The sequence below is a fragment of the Equus przewalskii genome, chromosome 10 (genome assembly GCF_037783145.1).
Source record: "Equus przewalskii isolate Varuska chromosome 10, EquPr2, whole genome shotgun sequence".
Lineage (NCBI taxonomy): Eukaryota > Metazoa > Chordata > Mammalia > Perissodactyla > Equidae > Equus > Equus przewalskii.
In genome coordinates this window covers 37812355-37836270 of record NC_091840.1, presented here as the reverse complement: position 1 = coordinate 37836270, position 23916 = coordinate 37812355, and the positions used below count along the sequence as shown (strand labels likewise).

Below are 23916 nucleotides of genomic sequence, written 5' to 3'. Positions count from 1 at the left end.
GGAGGAGGCTGGTCCCCAATTGTTACACTCTGCAGTGATTATGAAGTCAGCTCGCTGCACGCCCACCCCACCCAAACTTAGGGTAGGTGTGCTGCTGCCAGTTTCTCTCTGCTTTCTGTCAGCTTGGTTGTCCTGCCTGGTGACGGCTGTGGTCCCAAACAAACTAGATGGCATCAGAGGTGCTCTACAAAGTGGGGAATGGGGAGGGGGCCACGATGAAGAAGGAAACCCTCAACCTTCTGAATGCGCACCATCAAATGCTGCAGCCCTTTCCAAACCCCAAGTCTATGAACAGGACCATCACTACCAAAGGACTCCCGCTTTCCTCCAGTGGCAGTCTGGTTACCTTCTTGGAGGAAGATACCATCAGTCTTCCGTAAGACACAAATCTAGTCCTTTCCTTTCTAAGGCCAGAGCTGGGGGGTGGGGAGAGGGGCTTCAAGAGGCGGTATTTCCTTGACCTGTCACAACCCTGTCCCTGGACTCCCAGGCAAGCACATGTGTGCAGGTTGCACTGTGGATTCCTGACCCCAAATCAATTCTTGGTGGGCATTTAGGCCTCCTGCGCCAGGAAGCCTTCCGGGATTAGTCAGAGTTAACAGTGCTCCTCATCCAGCTTTGTCTAGCTGCAGGCCTCACACCCCCACACAGACGCCCCTGTCCCATTCCACTCCCCCAAGGCTCCTCTCCCTCAGTCCTCCCTTTTGGTGCCTTTGCCTGCCTGATTATGTGCCCCCAGTAGCCTGCCTGCCTTCAGACTGAGGTTTACTGTTCCTCCTCAGTGATTCTGGGTTCCCTTTACTTCATTCCTCAGAACTCTTTGAGCATCTGCAGGGTGTCTGGGCCAGTGTTAGTTCTGGGAATCCAGTGCTGGAAAGCACAGTACCTGCCTTCAGGGAGCTCCAAGCCTGGGGCAGGGGGCTGGGTGTTGGGAGGATGTCAGGCAAGAATTCAGAATAATGCATCAGGGTCTGTGCTGTCAGAACACCCTGAGGAACTGAGGGGCCTTAGTGTGGCTGGGGAGGGGTTGCATTAGGGAGGCTTCTTGGAAGTGGTGATATTTGAGCTGAATCTCCTTGGAAGGGAAGGAGTCAGCCCGTGAAGGGGCGGTGGTGCCGGTTGATGTGGGATCTGCAGGGCAGCTTCACAGGTGTGTGACCTGTGCAGTCAGTCACACACAGCCCCACACTTAGAAGGGCCCTCCCTGTGCTTCGTTTAATGCTCTGCTGTCACTGTCTTAAAATTCTTAATAATTTTTGAGGAAGCGTCCCCGCAAACTATGTAGCTGGTCCTGATTCTATGAAAGGGATACAGTGTCCATTTCCTAAGGGACCTGTAAGTAAGCAGGTGTGGTTGAAGTGACAGATGCTTGCAGGAAAACTCACGGTAGGGTGGGAAAGTCTTGGGCTAGGAGTCCAAGTTCAAATCCAGGTTCTACCACTTAGATAGTTGCCATAGACAGGTTAGTTAAGATCAGGGACTCTCAGTCCCTCATTTGCAAAATGAGGCTCACACCCATCCAGCAGGGTGTTGCGAAGATCAGAAATGTTTTTGTCCAGCATATAGCCCAATGCCCAGCTGCCGTCCCTGCCCACTTCAGCACTGGTGTTTTGAACAAGTAAATCTAACACAGAACTTCATTAGGACAGTCTGAAGTATAAATGACACCAGTACTCAGGCTCTTCAGCCTACAAAGGACCTTGGTGGGGGAATCATCTATTCCAGATGTCCACCAAGGGCTAGCACAGGAGGTTTGGGTGGATCAGGATTTCTCAAGAGGAGGTCCACAGGACTGGAGCTCAGAGAGGAAAAATTTGGCCCATCAAGTAACCATGAAGCCAGAGGCTGGCCTGGAGTAAGGGATCCAGGACTGTGTGTCAGTTGCTGAACCTGGCCAGAGCAGTGGGAGAGATGGGCTAGGGTGGCTGAGGGGCTGCATGACATGGAGACGGCGGGTCGGGGGATTGGCCAGGAGATCTGGGTTCTAATTCCAACTCTGCAGTCAACTCACCGTGTGACTCTGGTCAGGGTATGTGGCCCCCAAAGGCCTGTGACTGCTCTCTCTAGACCACTGCTCTTCAAATTATGGGTTGTGCCCCATTAATGGGTCAGGAACTCACTCTAGTTGGTGGAGACCAGTATTATAAAAATGAAATAAAATAGAGTGAAAATTCCAGAGCACATCACACGTAAAGTACTGGTTTGTGAAACGTGGTTTAGTTTCATGTTATGTATGAGTATACAGATCTTCCTCAACTGACAGTGGGGTTGCGTCCTGATAAACCCATCCTAAGTTGAAAATATCCTAAGTCAAAAATGCGTCTGATACACTTAACCTACCGGACGTCACAGCTTAGACTTGCCTGCCTTGAACGTGCTCAGAACACTTACATCAGCCTCAAGTTGGGCAAAATCCTCTAACACCAAACCTACTTGATAGTACAGTGTTGACTGTCTCCTGTAATTTACTGAATACTGTACAGAAAGTGAGGACCAGAACAGTCCGATGGGTGCAGAATGGTTGTAAGCAGATCCCTCGTTTACCCTTGTGATTGCCGGGCTGACTGGAGCCTCTGTCGCTGCCGCTGCCCCGCATCACGAGAGAGGATCGTGCCATGAGTCGCTAACCTGGGAAAGGTCAAAATTCAAAATTCGAAGTACAGGTTCTACTGAATTCACACCGCTTTCACACCATCGTAAGGTTGAACCATCATAAGTCGGGGCCATCGGTACTAGGGTTCCGAGTAATATGTGTTTCTTACTTTGAGTCAAGGTAAAAAAAAGACTTGAGGGCAACTTCTAGATTCTGCACTTCATCAGTAAAAAAAAAAGTTTTTATTTTTTTTTTCCTTTTTCTCCCCAAAGCCCCCTGGTACATAGTTGTACATTCTTCGTTGTGGGTCCTTCTAGTTGTGGCATGTGGGACGCTGCCTCAGCGTGGTTTGATGAGCAGTGCCATGTCCACGCCCAGGATTCAAACCGACGAAACACTGGGTCACCTGCAGTGGAGCGCACGAACTTAACCACTCGGCCACGGGGCCAGCCCCAGGAAAAAGTTTTTAAATAGTGGGGAAATATGTGCAAGGTTTTTCTTTGTAGTAGCAAAGAATTGGTAACAATACAAATATCCACGTAATGGAAAACCATACAACAGTTAAAATGACTGAACCAGAGCTACACATATCAGTACAGATGAATCTAAAAAACCACGATGTTGAATGAAAAAGCAAGCTGCCAATGGATATGTATTGAATGATACCATTTATTTATATAAAGTTTAAAAATATGCAAAATAATAGATTTTGCTTGGGGATAACATACATATGTAACAAACCTATAAGACAGGGAGTAATAAACATAAAATTTTAAATTTACTACACTGGGCTAAGGAGCAAGGTGAGGAAAAGAAGTCTTCAGGGGCTCTGCCTATATTGACAAGGCTTTCGTTCTGAAGCTAGATGGTGACTAAATGGAAACAATATATTATTCTTTTATTCTTTTTTTCTTGGTCAGATGTACTTTATTTTTTCCAGTTTTTTTTCTTTTTTCTTTTCTTTTTTCTTTTTTTTTGAGGAAGACTGGCCCTGAGCTAATATCCATACCCATCTTCCTCTACTTTATATGTGGGATGCTTGCCACAGCATGGCTTGGTAAGCAGTGCTTAGGTCCACACCCAGAATCCGAACTGGGGAACCCTGGGCCGCTGAAGCAGAACGTGCGGACTTAACTGCTGCGCCACTGGGCTGGCCCCAATTTTTTCCAGTTTTGTTGAGATATAACTGATGTATAACATTGTATTAGTTTAAGGTGTACAATGTCATGATTTGATATATGTATATATTGCAAAATGATTACCCCAGTAAGTTTAGTTAACATCCATTGCCACATAGTTACCAATTTTTTCTCATGATAAGATCTTTTAAGATCTACTCTCTTAGCAACTTTTAAAATACAATACAGTATTATCAACATGGTCACCATGCTGTACGTTACATCCCCATTAATATAGTGTTCTTGATATCTTTCTGTATGTCTAAAGTGTTTCATAATCTAACAAAATTAAAATGGAAAAAGGTTTTTTAGCATTCACTCAAAATATGTATATTTATCTGTACTATTGTTAATTTTACATGCTAGGTATTAATAGTGTTAAATATTCTAAAACCTGAGTAAATAAATTAGTAATTGCATTAAATATTAAACAATAATAAATAATATTAGTAAAGCTTAATTCTTTTTCTTTTAAATACTTTTTGATACTCTCCCATAGCGCAGTAGATCATTTTGGTCATTCCCTGGGTGTCTGCACCCCTCTTTGGAGGGAGGACTTAAAGGTTTGCCAAATGTTTCTCAAATTGTGGTTCTCAGAACACCTGCATCCGAATCGTCTGAGAATCTTATTAAAGATACTTTGGCAGCTTCCACTCCCATCCCAACTGGGGCCCAGGGCCCAGGAATGTGCGTTTTTCATTATAAGTGCCCTGTGGGTTTGATGCACTGCTGCAGGGCAATAGGGTGTTCTGAGCTGTTCAGAAGTAGCTGGGGATGCTGGTAAGTCAGGTCCAAGGCCTGCCCTGCAGGAACTTCCAGGTTGATGGGCTGGGGTGGCCTCCTTTACCTGGCTCATCTATCTCCCCTCCCACTCCAGGAAACTGATGCCACTGGAGGATTCTGAAGGCAGCTCCGATGACACCAGCATCTCCCCCGTCTCATCCACCTTGTTGAATCCCATCAAATTGGTTGTGACCCAGCCCAACAGCAGCTTCTTTGCAGGGATGCTGGAGGGCGAGCTGAACAAACTTAGCTTCTCCTCCGTGGCCAAGAATGTAGAAAAGGGAGACCCGGCCCTCTGCCCCCACCAATCTAAGTCCCAAATGGCCTCTGGGGGCATTCTGGACCTTGACAACCCTGAACTGGACATAGACACCTCCTCAACGTCCTCAGAGTCCTCTGTGGTGGTGGATGTGCCAGAGGCACCCTTCATCTGTGAACACACAGTCAGCGATTCCACTGCTGTGGTGCGTTTCGCTCCTCATGCATTTGGCTAAGGCTTACTGACCACCCCCAATGTGCCAGGTACCGGGCCGAGTTCCATGGGGAATGGGAAGATACCTACCACCTGCATGCTGACCTTAAGTTGTTGGGTTAGGAGAGACGGCATGTCTGTAAAGAACTCCAGTGCAACCTAGAAAGGGGTCAGTGTTCAGGGAAGTGCCACCAAGAATTCAGAAGGAAAGAAATATTACTTCCAGGTGCAGGAATAAACTTGGTGGCTTTTGGCAACTGTTGAGCTGGGACACAGAGGTAGGATTTAAATATCTAGAGCTGGGGAAAGGCATTCCATGGAGAGTCTGACACTAGCAAAGGCTCACAGGTGGGGAAATGTGGAAGGAAACACCCAGGTCCTGACCCAGGGCTTCTCCCACTTTCAATGTGCCTGCAGATCTGATCGTCTTGTTACAAACGAGATTCCTAGGCCTCCCCGCTAAAGGTTCTGATTCAGTAGGTCTGGGGTGGATCCTGAGAATTTGCACCACTAACAAATTCCCAGGAAGTGCTAATGGCCCACGGACCGCATGTTGAGTAGCGCTAGAGTGCAGGAAGGGGGACAAAGGGGAAAGTCAGTCTGGGGTCATTTTCCAGAGGTCCTCCACTGTTAGGCTACTTTCTAGATTTCTCTGTAAGCAATAGGGAACAGCTTTTTGCAAAGCTTTACATCAGGCGAGGAATGCAATTTGAGCTGTATTTTAGAAAGATAAATCTGGGAGCCCCATTGTTAAATGGTCTAGAGCAGTGTTTCTCAAAGTGTGGTTCCCAGACCACTAACAGCTTCAACATCATAAGGCAACTTGTTAGAAATTTAAATTCTCGCCCCCACCCCCGCCCCTACTGAATCAGAAACTGTGGGGATGGGGGCCAGCAATCTGTGTTTTAATAAGTCCTCCAGGGGATTCTGATGCACACTGAAGTTTGAGAACCACGGCCTAGATGGAAGAGAAACTGGAAATGGGAGACCAGACAGGATGCAGCAGGGCTGCGAAACTGCAGTGTTATAAAAACTCCCCAAGATCCTTAGCCAGGCTTGGCAACCGCTGTTGTAGTGCAAAGTGTATGGGCTCTGGAGCTATTGGCCTGACCTTGGCTCTGTCACTTAATAGTTGTGTGACCATGGGCCAGCCACTTGCCCTCTCTGAACCTGTAACCCCATCTGCAATGAGTGAGGTGGACAAGATTATCTCTAAGGTCCCTCCCAACTGACACACAGTCCAGAAGAAATAGGGAATGAGGGCACACTCTGAGGTGAGTGGGGCTGCCCAGGGGGAGTAGCATACCTTGCAGGCCGGTGGTTCCACATCCAGCGTTGGAGTGCCTTCCGCCTTCCATCAGACCTGCCTCAGCTCCAGCAGGGGCAGGGGATGGGAGTAGGGCATTCTGACCCACGTGGGGCATGGGTGAGGGGCTGACAGGCCAGGGGCCAGGTCTCAGGAAGTCTCAGGGACTCTCTTCCCCTAGATTTCCTGGACCTATGCCTTGGGCAAGCAGCAAGTCAGTTTCTACCAGGTCCTCTTGCAGGAGGTGGCAAAGAAAAATGACGATGAGCCGCCCAAGGCAAAGAATCGCCCATGGATCTTCAACAAGATCTTGGGGATCACGGTGAAGCTGATGGAGCTGAAGCCTAACACGAGTTACTGCCTCACCGCCCGCGCGGCCAACACAGCCGGGGTGGGGAAGTGGTGCAAGCCCTACAAAGTGAGCCCTGGGAGAAGAGGGGCCCAACGGGGCCGGGAGGGAAGTCTGAACCAGGGGCCTGGGGGTTGGGAACAGCTGTCTTCGCCCACCACTCATCTCCCTGCTTGTTTTCCTTCTGCCTGGGCAAATAAGTATCGATTCCAGGCTGCTCTCTTCTGGGAGGTTTAAGGATTAAGCCACTCTGGGGCCCACTGGGAATGCAAACTAACATATTCATCAGCGCCTCTACAATGTTCATCTTCCAGAGCCATTGGTTTTTGGATTCTTCAACTTACTACTAATGATCGTGAGAGGGCCAGGATGTCAAGAGCATTGAGGGAAACAGAGGAAAGGGAGCAGCCTGGGGTGGGCAGCGGCCTGGGGAGAAGAGGCCCAAGGACAGCCAGCCCTGTGGTTGGAAACATCACGCAACTAGGGAGGCACACGGTTGAATCATGCCTCTTTGTACATGTTCCCTGTGTCGATGAAAACGTTGGTAAGACTAGCGAAGATCCCATTTAGCAAACAGAAGAGGGGCTGCAGAAACAAAGATGACAGGTTTGGGAGGGAAGTCTAAGGGGTTTTCTCGATTTATTTCAGTTTGCAACTGTGGCCGCTCACTTGAACATCTTCCCCAAGCACAACCCCATCCAGATCACCGTGCAACGCAAGGAACCCCAGCGGAAAACCGTGTTCATCAGGCTGGAGGACATGCGGAGGCAAGATCCAGAATGCCTATTTCCCTACAAAGTGGGAAGGCTCCAGGAAGCCCACCTACCTTCAGCTTTGGCCCAGGGCCCTCAGGAACTGGAACCATTAAATGGACCACCAGCACCATGCCAGGGAACCACTGATGACGCTGCTGGCCCAGGTCCTGGTGACAGTGGTACTGGAACTCCACCCCTGGGCTGGGGCCAAGGCTAGACAGGAGCTCCATTCACGTGGAGACACCGCAGGCCAGGCTAGGGCAGCCACTGCCCACAGCTGCTAGGCCCCCTCCCCTAGATCTGGGCTGGGTCCAGGTTCCTCATTAAAGAACTGCAGGTCACCTAGTGCCCCTACATTCTACTTCATGCCGCAGACAGCCTCAGCTGAGCCGCTGGCATCCACCTTCCTAGCTTGTGCCAGGACCAAGAATCCAGGTGGGAGGGGCATGGAAAGCAAGGGTGGTGGGGCAATGGGATGCTACCACATCTACTGCTTGGCTCTGCGAACATAGCCCTTTTCTCCGTGGGAGGAAGAGATGGTACTCAAAGACTAAAATACACTTACACCAGGAAAAACAGCAAGGTTGACAGAGGTGGTGGCAGCCTGTAGACTGCCGGCATCAGACACGAGCTCTGGAGGGACATGGCGTCAAGTGCACAAACTTTGGGGCAGAGTCTGATAATCCCGGCTCTTCCTGGGTGTAAGGGCACGGGCAACCATTTAAGCTTCCTGGGCTGTTTCATCATCAAAAATATGCGGGGGCCAGCCTGGTGGTGCAGTGGTTAAGCACGCACGTTCCGCTTCAGTGGCCTGGGGTTCGCCGGTTCAGATCCTGGGTGCAGACATGGCACCGCTTGGCAAGCCATGCTGTGGTAGGCGTCCCACATATAAAGTAGAGGAAGATGGGCATGGATGTTAGCTCAGGGCCAGTCTTCCTCAGCAAAAAGAGGAAGATTGGCAAGATTGGCAGCAGATGTTAACTCAGGGCTAATCTTCCTAAATAAATAAATAAAAAATATGGGGATGAGAGACCTTTCCAAGCATGGCTGCAGGGTACTGTGAGGGTCTGGTGAGAGCACAGGACAATGAGTGTCTGCAGAGAGCGGAAACTTAGCAACCAGTGCCTCCCTTAGTCCCATGCAGCCTCGTTGCAGATGTGCATGGTGGAAGGCGAGAACCACAGCTATCGATATGCAAAGCCATAAAGGCATGAATGGGGGTGGAAGTTAAGGAACAAGAGGTCAGGAATGCTGTGGCCCTAAGCAGACCATACAAGGGTGGTTTGGAATTGCACCTGAGTAGACCTGTGTTAGCAGTGAACAGGGGAAAGTGAGGCAGGATGCATGGAAGGCAAGATCCTGGCCTAGGGCGTGAGGATGTCCTCCTGGGCAGAGAACCATCCTCCCATATTGCAACACAGCCACTTCTGCTGGAGCTCTTAGGGTACCCCTGCACACCCCCGTAGAAGTCTCCCCGGACAGTCATGGCCTTCCTCTCTACCCCAAGAGCCCAGCACAGTGCTCGGGACGTGGCAGGGCCTCTAGAAGAGCGCTGCGAGACGCCGAGGAAAGCACCCCTCAGGCAGCACTGGCCAGAACTCCAGGCGACAACGAAAGTGTCCTGTCTGCGTTGTCCTGCACAGCAAGGAGCCTTCCCGAGCCAGTGTGACTGAGGACTGTGTTTCTCCCTGTAGGGAATTCTAGTGAACATGAAGAGCCACCTGTAGCTAGTGCCTGCCACACTGGACAGCACAGCCTTAGATCACCCTTTGGCCACTAAGATAGAAGCTCCAGCCAGCCTCCCCAGCCTCGCCTTCAGAGGCGCAGGGGAAGAGAGGAATGGCAACTTCCTGTCTGTAAGCTTCTAGCGAAGTCCAGGGCAGAGGGGCTAGACAAACGGACTTATCAGCACCTTGGCTGAGCCCTGGGATTCTATGACAAAGATTTATAACCCAAACACACAAAATACAAGTTATTTATTTGGTCAGTGAATAGAGCTGACAGTGGAAAAGCAGGCAGAGGCCAACAGCAGGGTCCAGTCATTGTCTGGCCTCCTGCCACCACTGTTGGCACCAGCAAGGTACAGAGTGACGGCCAAGGGCTGAGCTCCATGATAACCTCCTGTGACCTTTGACCTCCTGCTCTGGAGAGGGACCCCACTGGGGTCTGTCCAAGGACAGCAGGCCACACTTGTTCTCAGGGTTACCACCCTGGCCTTTGGTCTCTGTCAGGGCAGGCAGATGGCGCAGGCTGAGTCCAGGTAGGGAGCAGAGGGAACTGTGGGATTTCTCATCTCCTCCATCTGCAGAGAAGGAAAGGGCACAGGATGGGGAAAGGGAGGCTGGTGTAATACTCCCAGGAGCCCACTACAGGGGAGAGCTTGTGGTTCACACTCAGCTGTCAGGAGTCTGGCTACTGTCTCTGCTCCAGCCACGCAAACTCAGGCTAGGCACCCACCGCCTGCCTCGGCCAGACCTCATCCCAGGGCCTGGCCCCTGGGACACCCACCATGGCTGTCCGATGAAAACGGCGACAATACAGGTAAACGATGCTTCAGGTTCACTTGCTATCTTTGGTGTTCCTGTCTACTGAGGTTTGATAACTCCAAGAGACAGATTAACTAAACGCTCCCACACTGAAAGGCAGAACCAGGATTTGAATTAGGTCTTAGGACTCCAAGGTCCAGTGCTTTAACAAGAAACTCCTGCCTCATGCTGGAGGGACCCTGGACTCGCCCATGGAGAGCGGCCTGAGAGGTCAGGGTCTCCCATGATCCCTGCAGTTCCCAGAGCCCTCCCACTTGCCCACTGAGAACCCAGCTCCACACACCACCTCAGGACAGTCTGGGCACCTGGAGGGCACCTAGAGAAATCTACGCCAGAAGGGAAGGTCACAAAGAGTGACTGAATGAAGGGAAGGAGAGCCACGCACACCAGCCACGACCTCCCCCAAACTCACATCCGGAGGCATTTGTCCTTCCCACCGCTTGCCACCCTCTGGCCATCAGGACTCCAGTCGACAGCATACACCTAAACCAAAGAAGAGGGAAAGTGGGGCAGTGAGGACAGCGGGTGGAGGAGGGCCAGGCTTCAATTCCACCCGCCCCCAAAAGGGTTGGCCGTACCTCATCCGCATGGCCTGGCAGGTCTGTGGCTAGCTTCTGGGCCTTCGCATCCCACACCTTCAGTGTGCTGTCACTGCTGCCGCTGACCAGGAGCCGGCTGTCGGCTGACCACGCAATCTGGTACACGGCAGCCACGTGGCCACGCAGGGAAGCCAGGTACCTGGGCCAGGGCAAGATGATCATGGATGTTAGATCTTCAGACATGTCTGAAGGGTCCTCTTTGCCCACAGCAGTGGTTCTCATGCTTGGCTGCCTGTTACAATTACCTGGGTACTTTCACAAAATCTCACTGCCTGGCCCCCACCCCGGATCAGTTTAATCATTACCGGTTATTACAAGTTTGTAAAACTTCTCCAAATAGGTTGCTTCTAGGGTGCCTCTTGCCAGGCCTCCATACCTGCACGACTCCACATGCCTTAGAGTCCAGTGCAGCTGTCTGCTTAGCCCATCTGCCTGCCACCCCCTACACACACTCGCCTGCTGACAGGTGGCATGGAATAATAGTGGGCCAAGCCCACTGGAACTTTCAGGTCAACACAGACCAGCTGTTTCTCCTGGGACACATCATTAGGCCTCTCTGAGACTCAGTTTCCTTATTTTAAAAAGGAACTGAAGGCCTGTTTCAAAGGCCGCTGTGTGAAAATACACGGTGAGGGACATACAGGTGCCCTTTGGCCCCACAAAGGCTTCCCTCCTCCTCCTCTTGCCCAGGCCTCTGCCTCTCCTAATTAACCCAGGGAACTGAGCCTCATTACACCTATGCTGCTCAGACTTCAATGGTGAGCAGACTCACATGGTGACCTTACTGAAATGCAGATTCTGATTCATGAGGTCTAGGGGTGGGGCTCAAGGGGCTGCATTTCTATCAAACTCCTAGGTGATGCCTCTGGTCTGTGGACCACACATGGAGGAGGGCCACAACACAACTGTCCCATAAAATGACACTTCCAGTGCATCCCTGGCCCTTGGCCAGCTTTAAGACCATTTCTTTCCTTAGATGCGAAATGAACTAACATTTTCAGGGCTCACTTAGTGCTGGTCCTAAATGTACCATTTCAATTAGTTCTTGTAATAAAGCTGAGAGGGAGGGGGCCTGCACATTACAGAAGAGGAAACAGAGGCTCAGAAAATCCAAACACTTGCCAAGGCTACACAGCTGGTAAGTGGCAGAGCCAAGCTCCTTCCGAGGAACAATGGCCCCCACTTGCCCTCCCACAGCCCCACTCACTTGCCCGTCCTGCCATCCCACAGCTTGATGGACTTGTCGAAGGAGGCGCTGGCAACGATGCGGGAGTCAGGGGAGAAGAGCACCTGGTTGATGAGGGCTTGGTGTCCCGTCATCCGTGCGAGGGGCTTCTTGTCCTCTGCTGGGGACCACAGGAATAAGGTGAAGTCGTCTGAGCCAGACACCAGCCTCTCTGGGCCCTGGCCCTAGGGGAGGCAGGAAGCACACTGTGTTGGACATGGTCTCAGACAGGAGAGCCCACCCACAGCAGCAAACACACCACTGATCACTCAACACCAGCAGAGAGGCCTAGGTCAGCCACTAACTCACATGGGTTATCTTCTCCAAAAGGAAACTTTATGCACACGGGACGATTTCTAAGATATACACTTACATGAAAAAGCAAGTGACAGACTGGTGTGTTAAAAGGGGGAGGGATTGTGCATGTGGGTTTGTATACACATGTATATATGTACTGTATATATACACGTGTGCATAGTGTGCATATATACACGTATGTGTATATGTAAAGTCTCTGGAAGGAGACACAAGATACTGGTAGCACAGGATGCTTCCAGAAGGAATGGATGGATATGTGATGGAGATGGGAGACTTTTCACTAACTTTTTATATTTTTTAAACCTCAGGCCATGTGAGTGTGTCACTTAAGCAAACTAAATAAAATGAAAAAGAGAGGTATTTTGGGAATGCAATAAATAGATAAGCAAATAAACAAGATGAAAAAAAATGATCCCAAGCGCATTAAGATCTTAGGATCATAAACTAGGATTATCAAGAACAACTTTCTGGAAAAGGTACGTTCCGAGCTGGGGCTGGAAGGGAGAGTGACTGAGTAGCTGCAGAGTTTTAGGGATGAGGAGAGGACGAGTAGAGAGCTGGGGATGCTGGCGGCTGGCACATACTCACCCGCACGAGGTTGTACCGGCTGAGAGCCCTCTCCTTCAACTCCTGCACTGTGTCCAGGTACCAGAGGGGAGAGAAGGAGACGAGGAACGAGGCGGATTAGAAAACCCAACACAAACCGCAAACACCCCCGGCCCAGGTCTGACTCACACAAGCCAGAGACCTGGACCCTTCCCCAGCAGCTCTCGGCCTTCCTTCCCTCGCTTACTCACAGGACCCCTGAAGGTCCTGGGCATTAATGGAGGCCTCCGCGGGCTCGAAGGCCCCTGTGCGCAGGGCGTAGTCAGTGCTGAGTGCCATAGTGTTCACCCAGTGGCCGTGGCCTTGCAGAGTCCGGCACAGCACGCCCTAGGGCAGAGGGAGACGGGTCAGACACACACACCACTCTCCAACCCCAGAAACCTGCAGCCCCAAGATTAGCCCCAGAAAATGGGTGGCATGAGATTCAGAATCAGGACCCTCACTAACTGTGAACTTAATCCAATCACCCCTCTGGGCTCAAGTCTCTCCTCATTTGTAGAATGAGGGCACTGGTCTACACCAATGTTTCTGAGTATGTTTCATGGAAGGGAAGTTAAATACGTCAAATACAAGGGCTCCAGTCAAATAAGTCTGGAACACGGCAGGTTCAATGAAGCTAAGTAAGCTTCCTACAGTGGGGATTTCTAGAGCCTGACCATGCTAAGGGATGCTGGAACCTCCACTAGAGTGCAGCCCCGACCACAGGACCCCCTTCCCAAAGTGCCTCCCCGACCTGCTCCCAGAAGACATTCGGGAAACACTGGTCTGTGCTCCTTCCAGTACCCGTACCCCCTGGCCTGAGACTTCCCCAGCTGGTTTCTGAACCCCCCCAGCTCTTACATCGTGAGCCCTCCAGACTTTGATAGTGCGGTCCTGGGAGGCAGAGTAGAGAAGCCCGTCCCCTCCCCACCGGAGACAGGTGACTGACTGCGTGTGCCCAGTGAGGATGCGCTCACAGCGGCCTGCAGTCGTGTCCCAGACCCGCACACTGCCATCCTTGGAGCTGCTGGCCACGTAGCGGCACTCGGGGTTCCTGGAAGGGAGAGAGATGTGACCTCACTTCTGAACTGGCAACACCTGTCTTCCCACTGCACCTCCCCCTTCCCAGCTCAAAGACCACGGATAATGTCCAGACAGCTCCTCACTCCAAAACTAGCTGCACTGCAAGGCGGCCCTCAGGCCCGGGGATGAGCAGCCTGCTCCCGAGCAGTCACACAGGCACAGACGACCTCCCCACTGCCTGCTGCACCGTCACTGCAGTCAGACTGCCCACCTCGCCCTTCCCTCATGTAAAACTCCTCTGCATCAAGCAGGGGAGGGGGACAGCTCTGAACCTCTGGCTCTTCATGTGTCCCAGCTCTGTCAGCGTCACTTACGCGTGGAGGGGCTCCCAGCTCAGGCCCGTGATCCACTTGCTGTGGCCGGCAAGGGTCCTGCCCACCTGCTTCCCCGTGCTTGGGTCCCACAGGAGAATCTGAAAGTCAGAAGCTCACTGAATAACCCTCCCCAACCTGTCCATGGCCCCACCAAAGATCCCCCACCCCTGCATCCCCAAAAGACCCCAGAACCTGATTCTGACCCATCTCCCAGGAAGGGAGCCCCAGAGTCCCTGCCTAGTTCCCCTGACCACCATCTACCTGGCCATTCTTGCAGCCTGAGGCCAGCTTCTTGCCGTCCGGGGACCAGGATATGCTAAGGACCCAATGTCTGTGTCCTAATAAAGCAAAGGAGAGAGAAAGGAGGGACCACATCTGTCCTCATTGCCAGTGCCTAGCAATGCCTGGCACACTGCAGGAACTCAACTAGTTGCCGAACAAACGAACGCTCGAAAAAAAGGAGATGAAGCTTTCTCTGCAAAGGGAGAACCCACTTCAAGTGCTAGTGCTATGCGTCTTGCTGCAGAGACAACACTGCCACTTTCTAATAATTCCTTACGTGATATGTGGTATAAACTGTTTTCACATAGGCCATCCCTTGTAATTCTCACAACAGCTCTAAGGTATGAAGCAGAACAAAAATTATCACTCCCATTTGCCAGATGAGAAGACTGAAGTTTAGAAAGGGAGTATGTCCTGTGCACATAAGGTAACCCAGCTACTGGGTGGTCCCCAGGCCAGCAGCATCAGCATTACCTGGGGACTTGAAATGCAAATTCTCAGGCCCCTCCCAAGACCTAACAAAACAAAAACTCTGGGGGTGGGACCTAGCAATCTGTTTTAACAAGCACCCAGGTGATTCAGATGCACACTCAAGTTTGAGAACTGCTGTGGCAGAAGGTGGATTTAAGCCAGGTTCACCTTGCTACCAGCCAGTCAGCACCCCCAAACCCCACGCTGACTCTCTGGTCAAGTCTCTGCTTGTAAGCGGCTGGCTGGGCTCAAGCGTATGGTCTCTACCTGGGAACAGACAACCGTTAACTGGATGTGAAGGGACTGGAATCTGCTCTGGGCCTCCTGGAGGAGCTAAAGAGCTGAGGGAATCACCCGCCCCTCATTGTGTTAAGACTCCCCTAAATGACTAACCGCATACTGACCCTGGCATGTGAAATGCGGTGTCTCGGTGCTGAGATCCCAGAAGCGCACAGTGGCGTCTCCAGAGCCACTGGCCAGGTACCTGGAAAAGTAGAGAGGCTGCCTGACCTCTGCAGTGGGGTGGGGGGAGGGGCCCACCCGGAGACACTGCACATGTGCATCCTGCTGCCTATTCCATCGTCATCTGAGACTGGACTTTTTTTCCTCCCTTGAGAATGATAAACATAACAGTGATGCCATCTAGGAAAAGGCCCCAGGAGGCCATTACTCTTCTCTTCCTAAAAGGAAGGGCTACAGCTACAAGCAGATTTGAAGCTTCTCATTATCCTCATAAGATTGTGAGAAGCTAATAAACCCAGTTTCACAGATGAAGAATTAACTCAGAAAGGTTAAGTGACTTGCTCAGGTCACGCAGCTAGGAAGAGGCAGAGCTGAGCCTGCAGCTCAGATGTCCCGAGATCAAGTCCAGGAAGGGGTCTTCTGAGGCAGGTGTCCTCTGCCTTTGGGGACCAAGCCCTGCTGCAGAAGTCCCTTACTTGCAACCTGAGCCAAGAGCTTGGGTCTACAGTAGGCAGCCTGAGGCCCCAGTGATCCAAACTTGGGGGTTCCCCCTCACCGCAGCCAGAGGCTGCACCCCCACACTCCCCTCCACAGGTCTGCAGCTGTCCTTACTTTCCTGTGGGGCTGAAGGCCACAGAAATGACCGCCTCGCTGTGACCCTCCAAGGAGCTGGTGCAGCGGGTCACAGCGCGGACCCTGAAGATAGCCTGTGGCTGGTAGATGATGTCGAGGACCTTCTCTGTCTCCACCGCCTGTGACTCCAGCGTCTTCCCCAATGAGGAGACGATCTCAGCATCATGGACATAGAAAGCCAGAGGCAGGGGATCCTCCTGTAGGGCAATGGCACAGGGCAACTTCCCCATCAGAGGATGGCAGGGGCCACCTCCGCCAGGGAGGGAGGGCCACCTGAGCCGTGAGGAAGTGAGGCTTCCTTCTTTTCAGCTACCCTACTTGGGACACCCCCATCATTCTCCACTGAGCGAGACCTTTTTAATCCTTGAAGAACAACTGTAGGATGCTTACATAGCTCTTTACAATCCTTTATCTGCATCTCACAACAACCCCAGGAGGCAGGCATTAATAGTCCCACTGACAGATGAAAAAACTGAGGCTCAGAGCAACTAAGTAATGAGCCCAACATCCTACTGCTAATGACGAATTCACCTTCTTTAGTGTTCTTCAAAAAGAACACTGAAGCCCCGGATTAGGGTTAGTATATAGCATTATGCAGCATTTTCTAAACCACCACTCCATGCTGTATCGTGTCTAAGAAGTATCCTCAAAGCTGTTTGGAAATGCAGACTCTGTTTCACCCCCAGTCTGGCGTAGTGGGTCTGGGGTGGGGTCCAGGTACTGCATTTTTAAGCACCTCCCACCTCAAGAGAGGGCAGCACTCTGAAAACAGTGTCTTAGAAGTTAAGAGCATGGGTTTTGAGTCTGACACATTTGGGTTCCACTTCCAAATCAGCCATCTACGGCGTACCATCGCGCAAATAATTTAATGCTTCCGGGCCACACTGTAAAACGGGGATATTAAGGAGGGGCTGTAGCGAGAAATCAACCGGACAACGCACCCAGTGCGGGCTCTCTCGGCAGTGGGGGCCCCGATGGTCGGCGTGTAAACCGCTCTCACATTGATTACATCTTCTGATCACCCCCCCGTCCCCCGCCCCGAGGTGGGTGGCATTGCCACGGACGCGCGCGAGAATGTATCACCCACTGACGGTGAGTATCTGGGGCCCCCGAACGCAGACCTTCGGCCTCCTGACCCCCTGTGCGCCCGCCGCTCACCTGGGCCAGCAGCGCGTTGCACACGAGCTGCAGCTTGTCCGGAGTGATGTCCACGGGCACGTCGAACGGGGAGCCCAGCAGCTGTCCGCCCTCATCCTGGAACTGCACTAGCAGCCGCTGCACGTCGCGCGCCGCCGCCTCGTCCTGCGCCCACAAGCGCGGCGGGGGTCAGCCACGCCGCCGGGACGGGAGGGCCCGTCTCCCCCGCCCGCCGGCCTCAGGGACCCCGGCCCGAGCGCCCCGCCGCGCCCGCCCGCACTTAAGCACACCCACCGCCACCGCCGCCATCCTGCGCCCCACGTGGAGGAGAAAGACTCCAGCGGGACGGAGCGTCGCCCCCGTGCTCGGGAGGTGCTCGCCGCCCGCGACATCGCCCTCTGGTGTTGCGGAGAGGAAGTGTCACGCCGCGCCTGGCCTCCGGCTTGGGCAGTGGTACCCGCCTCCACAGCCTCCCCTGGACAGGCAGCCGCCGCCGCATTCAGTGCCTCGCAGAATACGAACAGCCTTTCCTCTCTTTAGAACAGGGATGCTTGCCCCACTTTATACGTCGGGAAATCGAGGCTCCGAGCGTTGAATTGATTTTCCCCTAGATCACAGACAGGAAATGCCAGAGGACTGAATAGGCTGGGCTCGTGGCAGCAGCGCCCTACAGGGGGTGGCTTAAGAAGTCAGAGATTGGGTTGAGGGCAGAAATTGTTGTTATTTTTTAAATGGATCAAATCAATTCATAATACCTGATGAGTAGAGAGCAAAAAACATCTACAGTTTTCGACACTGTAAAGCAATAACAGTAATAATGATGATGATGACAGCGATGTGGCACGCATTGTTCTAAGTGCTTTACACATATAACTCATTTCATCCTCACCACAGCCCTCTTCTCCCCGTGTTACAGATGAGGGACTGAAGCAGAGACCGACCCTCGCAAGCTCTCTCAGCAGAAACCTGGGATCTTCTACGGCAGCTCTCCTCTCCCCAGCCGCTCACATCCGGGCAGTCTCAAGCTCTGTCAATCTTGCCTTGTTAGGACTGAATCTCTTCTCTCTCTCCACTGCCACACCCTGGCCTGTGTCGCCATGGTTCCCTACAGCAGCCTCTTCACTTGCCTCTTTGTTTCCACTCTTGCCATGCATTCCCCACGCTGCAACCAGGGCAATGTTTTCAAACCAAAAATATGGTCTGTGACTCTCCAACCTGAAACCCTAGGGGGGGTCCATTATGTGCAGGAAAGAATCAAACTCCTTATAATGGTCCTCTCAGCCTTACTTACCTCTCCAGCCACTCCTTTCTCTTTAAGATCAAATCCTGCTGGCTTTTTCTTCGTTCTTCCAAGGCGTGAGCCTTCCTGTATCAGTGCCTTTGCACGTGAAGTTTTCTGTGTCTGGAACTGTGATGGACTGACTTGTGTCCCCTTAAATTCATATGTTGAAGTCCTAACCCCGACTGTGTCTCTGTGTGGAGATAGGGCCTATAAGGAGGTAATCAAGGTCAAGTGAGGTCATCGGGTAGGGCCCTAATCCCATAGAACTGGTGTCCTTATAAGAAGAGGAAGAGACGCCGGAGCTCACTCTCTCTTTGTGCTCACACAGAGAAGAGGCCATGTGAAGAAACAGCGAGAAGGTGGCTGCCCACAAGCCAGGAAGAGAAGTCTCACCCGAAACCAACCCTGGTGTCCTTGATCTTAGACTTTTAGCCTCCGGAATTGGGAGAAAATAAGTTTCTGTTGTTTAAGCCCCCCAACCTGTGGTATTTTGTGATGGCAGCTGGAGCAGGCTAACACAGGAACAGTCTCTCATTCTTCAGGGCTTGCCTTCAATATTCAATCTTTCATTCAACGAATGTATTGAGCTCCTCCCCTCCACCTGGCATTGTTCTTGGAGCTCTACTCATATTAATTCCTTTAATCATTGACTCAGGGAAACTTTCTCTGAAAAAATGTCATGTTTCCCTATTTTATGTTTTCAGGACATCCTGATATTCCTCATATTTAAAATCTCAGATCCACAGAATTATTTCATCCTTTCATTCAATAAATATTTTTGAGCACCTGCTATGTACCACACACTGTTATAGGCACGTGGAACAGGTCAATGAACAAAAGAGATGCAAATCCTTGCCCTCATGAGTGTTCTCGGCTTCCATTATCATTCACAGTTCCTGGGACATAGTAACTGCTTCAGAAATGCTTGTGGAGTAAATTACTGATTCAGGATTTGAATCTAGGATCCCTTCGATCTAAGTCACAGAACTGCAGTTCTCTGCCAATGGCAGGATCTTTTATCATATTACCTCATGGTTCCAGAAAGCTTGCCCCACAAAGGGGCCCAGGGTTAGGGACATCATGAGGGCAGGGAATTTATCTATCCATTCAATCATTTATTTATTCAATCAACAAACATACAGCAGACAAACATGCATCAGGGCTGGGCCTTGTGTCCAGCAGGGCAGTAGGACTTGTCCAAGCTCACATAGCTGTGTGTCCAAGGTCATAGAGCTAGGAGCAGAATCTAGTGTGGGTGACCCACCTATGCTTTTTCTTCAGTGTCTTTTTCAGCCCCAGACAGGTAAGTTGGAAGATATATGTGGGGGGGAGGGGGAAGTGAAGCAACGCATCGGCACGAAGACATCTTTTGTTCATCCATCCACTTGCTCAGGAAACATGCATTGGGCAGTGACTCTGCCAGGCTCTGTGCCAGGGGAAGTCAAAGTCATGAGATGCTGTCCTTGCCCTCCAGGGGCAGCTCACAGCCCAGGCTTGGTGACACTGAACAGCAGGCGAGCTCTCAGTCCAAGTAGGGACAACCTCATAAATTTGCCTCAGGAACCCCCAGTTGAATGGAGAGAAACAATTCCTGGCCCAGGGGAGACCCTCTCTGGTGGTGGCTACATAGTTCTTGTCCCAAGAAGACCCCTTTCTGACGCAGGAGACTCAGCTTGTCCCAGGAGAGCTCCCAGTCGGATGGGGGTGCAGGCCTTGGTCTCAGGGAATTCCCCGGCTGACCCCAGGAGAAGACTCCAGTCTGGGGTGGGATATCCAGAGCCCATCCCAGGGAGCTCCCAGTCTGATGGGAGAGGTGGGCTGAAGATATCCACTCCACACAGATGGGGAGGAACAGAAGACAGGAAGGTCGAAACAAAGAACCCACCTGCACTAAACAGTTAGCAGGTCCACTGGACTTTCGGAAGAGGAAGGACATTTTCAACAAGTGAGTGCCAGAGGGGTAGGAAAGTTGGGGACAAGTGGAAGAGGGCACGGAGCTTTCCTTCCCTCCTCCCTCCAGAAGGGCATTTCTGGAAGTCTCCAGTTGGTCCTGGACCTGGGCAGCTGCTCTGCATGTCTAAGTCTGTCAGCCCCTCAGCTGTCACTCTGCTCCCAAAATAGCAGTGGTTGGGGGGAGGGGGAGGAGGTTGTTTATCGGGGATGGGGGTGAAGAAGGGCATTATAACTGTGCCTAGGGAGGGGGCTTCTGCTGGGGGGTTCCAGTCCCTTCTGAATCTCTCACTCTTTGGGGTGTGAGTGCCTGAGCCCCCAGGACTGCCCCCTGACTGCAGAGTTTAGTCAGCACCTCCACGTGGTAATGACTGTCCAGTCTGGGGAGAGGGAGGGCCCTGAGTATCAGTGACAGACTCCAGGGGCACCTGCCCCTATGGCCAAATATGGTCTGGAGCCACTGGCAGGGGTGACAAAGTCTCTTGGGTGGGGGCTGGGAGGGGCAGACCGAGGCCGGCTGGCTGGGGGTTCACACGGGAGCTCAGAGGGGCGGCGTCACAGGAGGACAGACCAAGAGCATTGTCCTGGTGAGAAAGTGAACCCACCTGGAGTGTTCCTGGACTGGGGAGGGAGGGGGGGACTGAGAAGAAGTTTTAAGACTCGTATAATGAGAGCTCAGGCCTTTGGCTTGGTGGCTTCACCTGCCCAGCTGGGAGGGAGGGAGAACGAGGCACAGGGACTCTGAGCCCTGTCTCCACTGTGCTGTTCTCTGAGCAAATGCCATAATGTCCTGCTGGGTAATCAAGTTGAAGGTGCTGGGGTGGGTCCCTTCCAGGCAGAATCCTCACCTTCCATCCTGGTTCGGGGGGGACCCTGGCACTCCAGATGGCAGGCCAGAGCCCAGCTCTGGGTCTGGAGTGAGGGCCTGGCCAGAGCTGCTCCTGTCCCGGCAGATGGCCGAGGGAGAAGCAGCACAGCTGAAGGAGGAAGGGAACCGGCATTTCCAGCTCCAGGACTACAAGGCCGCGACAAAGAGCTACAGCCAGGCCCTGAAGCTGACCAAGGACAAGGCCCTGCTGGCCACGCTATATCGGAACCGGGCGGCCTGTGGCCTGAAAACGGTCTGAGGCGGGGCAGGGCGGGAGGCTGAGGGCCGGGGCTGGGATGCAGGGCGCGGAGGCAGCCCCCTTGTCCTGATGGGCATCTTCCATCGTCCCAGCCCTCTCCCCTGGACCCCTCAGGTGGGAGAAGGGCGCTTCCCACTGCTTTCCTGGACCCACCGCCCGACCCTCTGCTCTGGGAGACAGAAATTCCTCCAGACAGGAATCACAGTAATGCGAACCAGCCTGATGCCTGGGGCTTTTCAGATGTATTTTGTGGCCTTTTAATAACAGCCCTGTGAGGCGGCTGCTGTGTCAGGCCCACATTGCACATAGGAAACTCAAGGCCCAGAGGGCTCAGTAACTTGCCCAAGATCTCCCAGGTAGTTAAATAGTAGGGCCCGGATTTAACCCCCAAAATGCCAAGGCGCGTCTACTTTTCCATGCCCAACTGGGGGCGCTCCCTGGGCCTCTGACAGCTGGCAGCTCCCAGCGAGCCCGCTCCCCTCACTGAGGGACTCTCTCTGGCTGTGTCTCCACTGGGCCCCGTTAACTGAGTTTCCTTCTCCTTCCCCATTTCTCAGGAAAACTATGTTCAGGCGGCTTCAGATGCCTCAAGAGGTGAGTGCCTCCAGCCCCCAGCTGCCCCTCCCCAGTCCCTGTTTTGTCTGAGAGGCTCTGGGCCCTGGCCGTCATTTCAGATCCTGGAAGCGCCATCTTAGGCATGTAGGTGGGGCTTCAGATGGACCACCCTCCTGTGAGAGGAGAGCTCCAGAAAAGCCATCCCCAAGTCACATTTTGCAAATCGAGTTACACGTTAAATATGTTGGGGCAGCTTCTTTTCCTGAGAGGATGTTTTTGGAAATCCTTTTGTCATGGTAACGACATCCCCCTTTGTTATAAGTTAGGATATGCTCATTCTGGGGCTCCTCAGATCCAGGTGCATCGGCTCAGTCTGCTTCCAAGGGCAAGAGGGAGGCGCTAGCCTGTGCCACAGACACTAGGAGAAATAAACATTAAAAAACGCCCGCGTAAGTCAACACTGGCTTCAGTGTCTGATCAAAATGGGCTGACTTCTCTTGGCTGCAGGTGTGTGTTGGGGTTCGATCTGGTTACCATCGTTTTAGGAGAAACAGGTAGTCTAGAGTAAGTTCAGAAGGGAGGGAACAAGCTGCAGAGGGACTGGAAACACATGCTGTGAAGAGCAGTTGAGGGAAGTGGCAATATTTAACTGAGAGAAGGCAACCCAAGGTGGGTCAGAGAGCTGCCTGCAAACACCTAAAAGGCTGTCACAAGGAAGAAGGATTGAGTTTCATCTCCAGGGTTCCAGGGCTGGACTTAGGATAAAAGGACAAAGTTACAAGGAGATATGTTTCACGTAGGAAGAGGGAAGGGCTTTCTGACAGAGCTGCCTGGCTGCCTTGAGAAGGGAGCTCCCCACTGTTGGAGGTATGTAAGCACCAGTCGGATGAACACTTGGTTGGGATCATCATGTAGCGGAGACTGAAGCATCAGGAGTTGGACGAGATGGCCCTTGAGCTCCCTTCCAACCTTGAGACTGACTCTTACTGCCTCCTGAACAGAGGGGAGGCTTGGGCCAGATGGTCCACATGGGTGGATAATTTCCAAGGAAGATGCAGAGGCCCTGGAGTTGGGGGCCTAGAGGGAGGAAGGTGCAGCCCAGCCCCCTGAGGCCCTTTCTGTTTCCCTCACTAGCCATCGACATCAACTCCTCGGACATCAAGGCACTGTATCGGCGATGCCAGGCGCTGGAGCACCTGGGGAAGCTGGACCAGGCCTTCAAGGATGTGCAGCGCTGTGCCACTCTCGAGCCACGGAACCAGAACTTCCAGGAGACGCTGAGGAGGCTGAACACCAGCATCCAGGAGAAGGTGAGCTGGACACCCCTTCCCACCTCCCCCTATTCCTAGTAGGGACAAGTTAGGGAAGCAGGACATCAGGGCAGGGCTAGCCCTACCTCCACACCCTTAGAGGGGGCAAGCTCACAGCACAGGCAGGTGCCATGGAACAGCCTGCATTCATCTGTGAGTGATCAGAGATGCTGTGATGCTCGTTTGAGGGGGCAAGCCAGACAGAACATGGGTCTTTTAAATTCCAGATGGAGGCTTTAAAAAAAATTGTAACCGAATATGTCTGCAACATGATCTTCTCTCCTAGGAGGACAGAGGCAGCATGAGATACCTGAATTGGGGGGAGGATATTGCTGGAAGATAGAGAGTCAGGAACCAGTAGGAATAGTCCTGACTTAAGTACGAATTTCCTGAGGGGCCCCTTAGGGTGTCAGTTTCTCCTCTGTAAGAGCAGGAGGGTAACTGATCACTCAGCTCCTTGCCCCAAGACTCAATGACTCCTGTGTGCTGGGGCAGCCCCACGGTGGGACCACAGCATCGTGCCCCGAGTGCAGACTCCAGGGCTGAGGAAGTGTGAACTAAGCAGTGATCAGAGAAAGGGCGGCAAATGGGAGACCTCCCT

The 23916-nt window shown here is 52.4% G+C and overlaps 3 protein-coding genes across 6 annotated transcripts in view; 2 read left to right on the top strand and 1 right to left on the bottom strand.

Annotated features, from left to right (window-relative positions):
* Positions 1–65: 65 nt before the first annotated feature.
* FNDC8 (fibronectin type III domain containing 8) lies at positions 66–7784 on the top strand. 2 transcript variants are annotated; one of them, XM_008533133.2, is made up of 4 exons: positions 66–376; positions 4649–5018; positions 6514–6750; positions 7330–7784. In XM_008533133.2, the coding sequence occupies exons 1-4, from the start codon at positions 168–170 to the stop codon at positions 7651–7653; spliced, it is 1140 nt and encodes a 379-aa protein (XP_008531355.2). In that variant the 5' UTR covers positions 66–167; the 3' UTR covers positions 7654–7784. The 2 variants fall into 2 exon arrangements, with proteins under 2 accessions (XP_008531355.2, XP_008531356.2); XM_008533134.2 differs by having other exon boundaries at positions 73–376; positions 6574–6750.
* Positions 7785–9397: 1613 nt separating this feature from the next.
* On the bottom strand, positions 9398–17526 carry NLE1 (notchless homolog 1). 2 transcript variants are annotated; one of them, XM_070560843.1, is made up of 13 exons: positions 17386–17526; positions 17113–17256; positions 15934–16151; positions 15264–15343; positions 14368–14444; positions 14107–14204; positions 13571–13763; positions 12922–13057; positions 12713–12759; positions 11789–11991; positions 10561–10720; positions 10395–10465; positions 9398–9738 (listed from the first exon to the last, which is right to left on the bottom strand). In XM_070560843.1, exons 1-13 carry the CDS (start codon positions 17398–17400, stop codon positions 9726–9728), a joined length of 1455 nt encoding a protein of 484 aa, XP_070416944.1. In that variant the 5' UTR covers positions 17401–17526; the 3' UTR covers positions 9398–9725. The 2 variants fall into 2 exon arrangements, with proteins under 2 accessions (XP_070416944.1, XP_070416945.1); XM_070560844.1 differs by having other exon boundaries at positions 13687–13763; positions 17386–17412.
* Positions 17527–19822: 2296 nt separating this feature from the next.
* Positions 19823–23916, top strand: part of UNC45B (unc-45 myosin chaperone B) — a 29115-nt gene continuing 25021 nt past the window's right edge. The window contains exons 1-4 of one of the 2 annotated variants that reach the window (XM_070560842.1): positions 19823–20318; positions 21277–21444; positions 22008–22044; positions 23140–23315. In XM_070560842.1, the coding sequence (XP_070416943.1) occupies positions 21277–21444; positions 22008–22044; positions 23140–23315 (381 nt within the window). In that variant the 5' untranslated portion in view covers positions 19823–20318. Of the gene's footprint in view, positions 20319–20551; positions 20911–21276; positions 21445–22007; positions 22045–23139; positions 23316–23916 lie in introns of those variants that run through there. The other variant, XM_008533138.2, reaches the window with a different exon arrangement.

Excerpts from the sequence above, each read along its gene's own strand:
- FNDC8 (XM_008533133.2), top strand. The coding sequence starts at position 168 with ATGGCATCAGAGGTGCTCTACAAAGTGGGGAATGGGGAGGGGGCCACG. Across the intron at positions 5,019-6,513 it reads TCAGCGATTCCACTGCTGTG|ATTTCCTGGACCTATGCCTT; the intron begins GTGCGTTTCGCT and ends CTCTTCCCCTAG. Across the intron at positions 6,751-7,329 it reads AGTGGTGCAAGCCCTACAAA|TTTGCAACTGTGGCCGCTCA; the intron begins GTGAGCCCTGGG and ends GATTTATTTCAG.
- NLE1 (XM_070560843.1), bottom strand. Across the intron at positions 13,058-13,570 it reads AAGTCTGGAGGGCTCACGAT|GGCGTGCTGTGCCGGACTCT; the intron begins GTAAGAGCTGGG and ends CCTCTGCCCTAG. Across the intron at positions 10,466-10,560 it reads TGCCAGGCCATGCGGATGAG|GTGTATGCTGTCGACTGGAG; the intron begins GTACGGCCAACC and ends TCTTTGGTTTAG.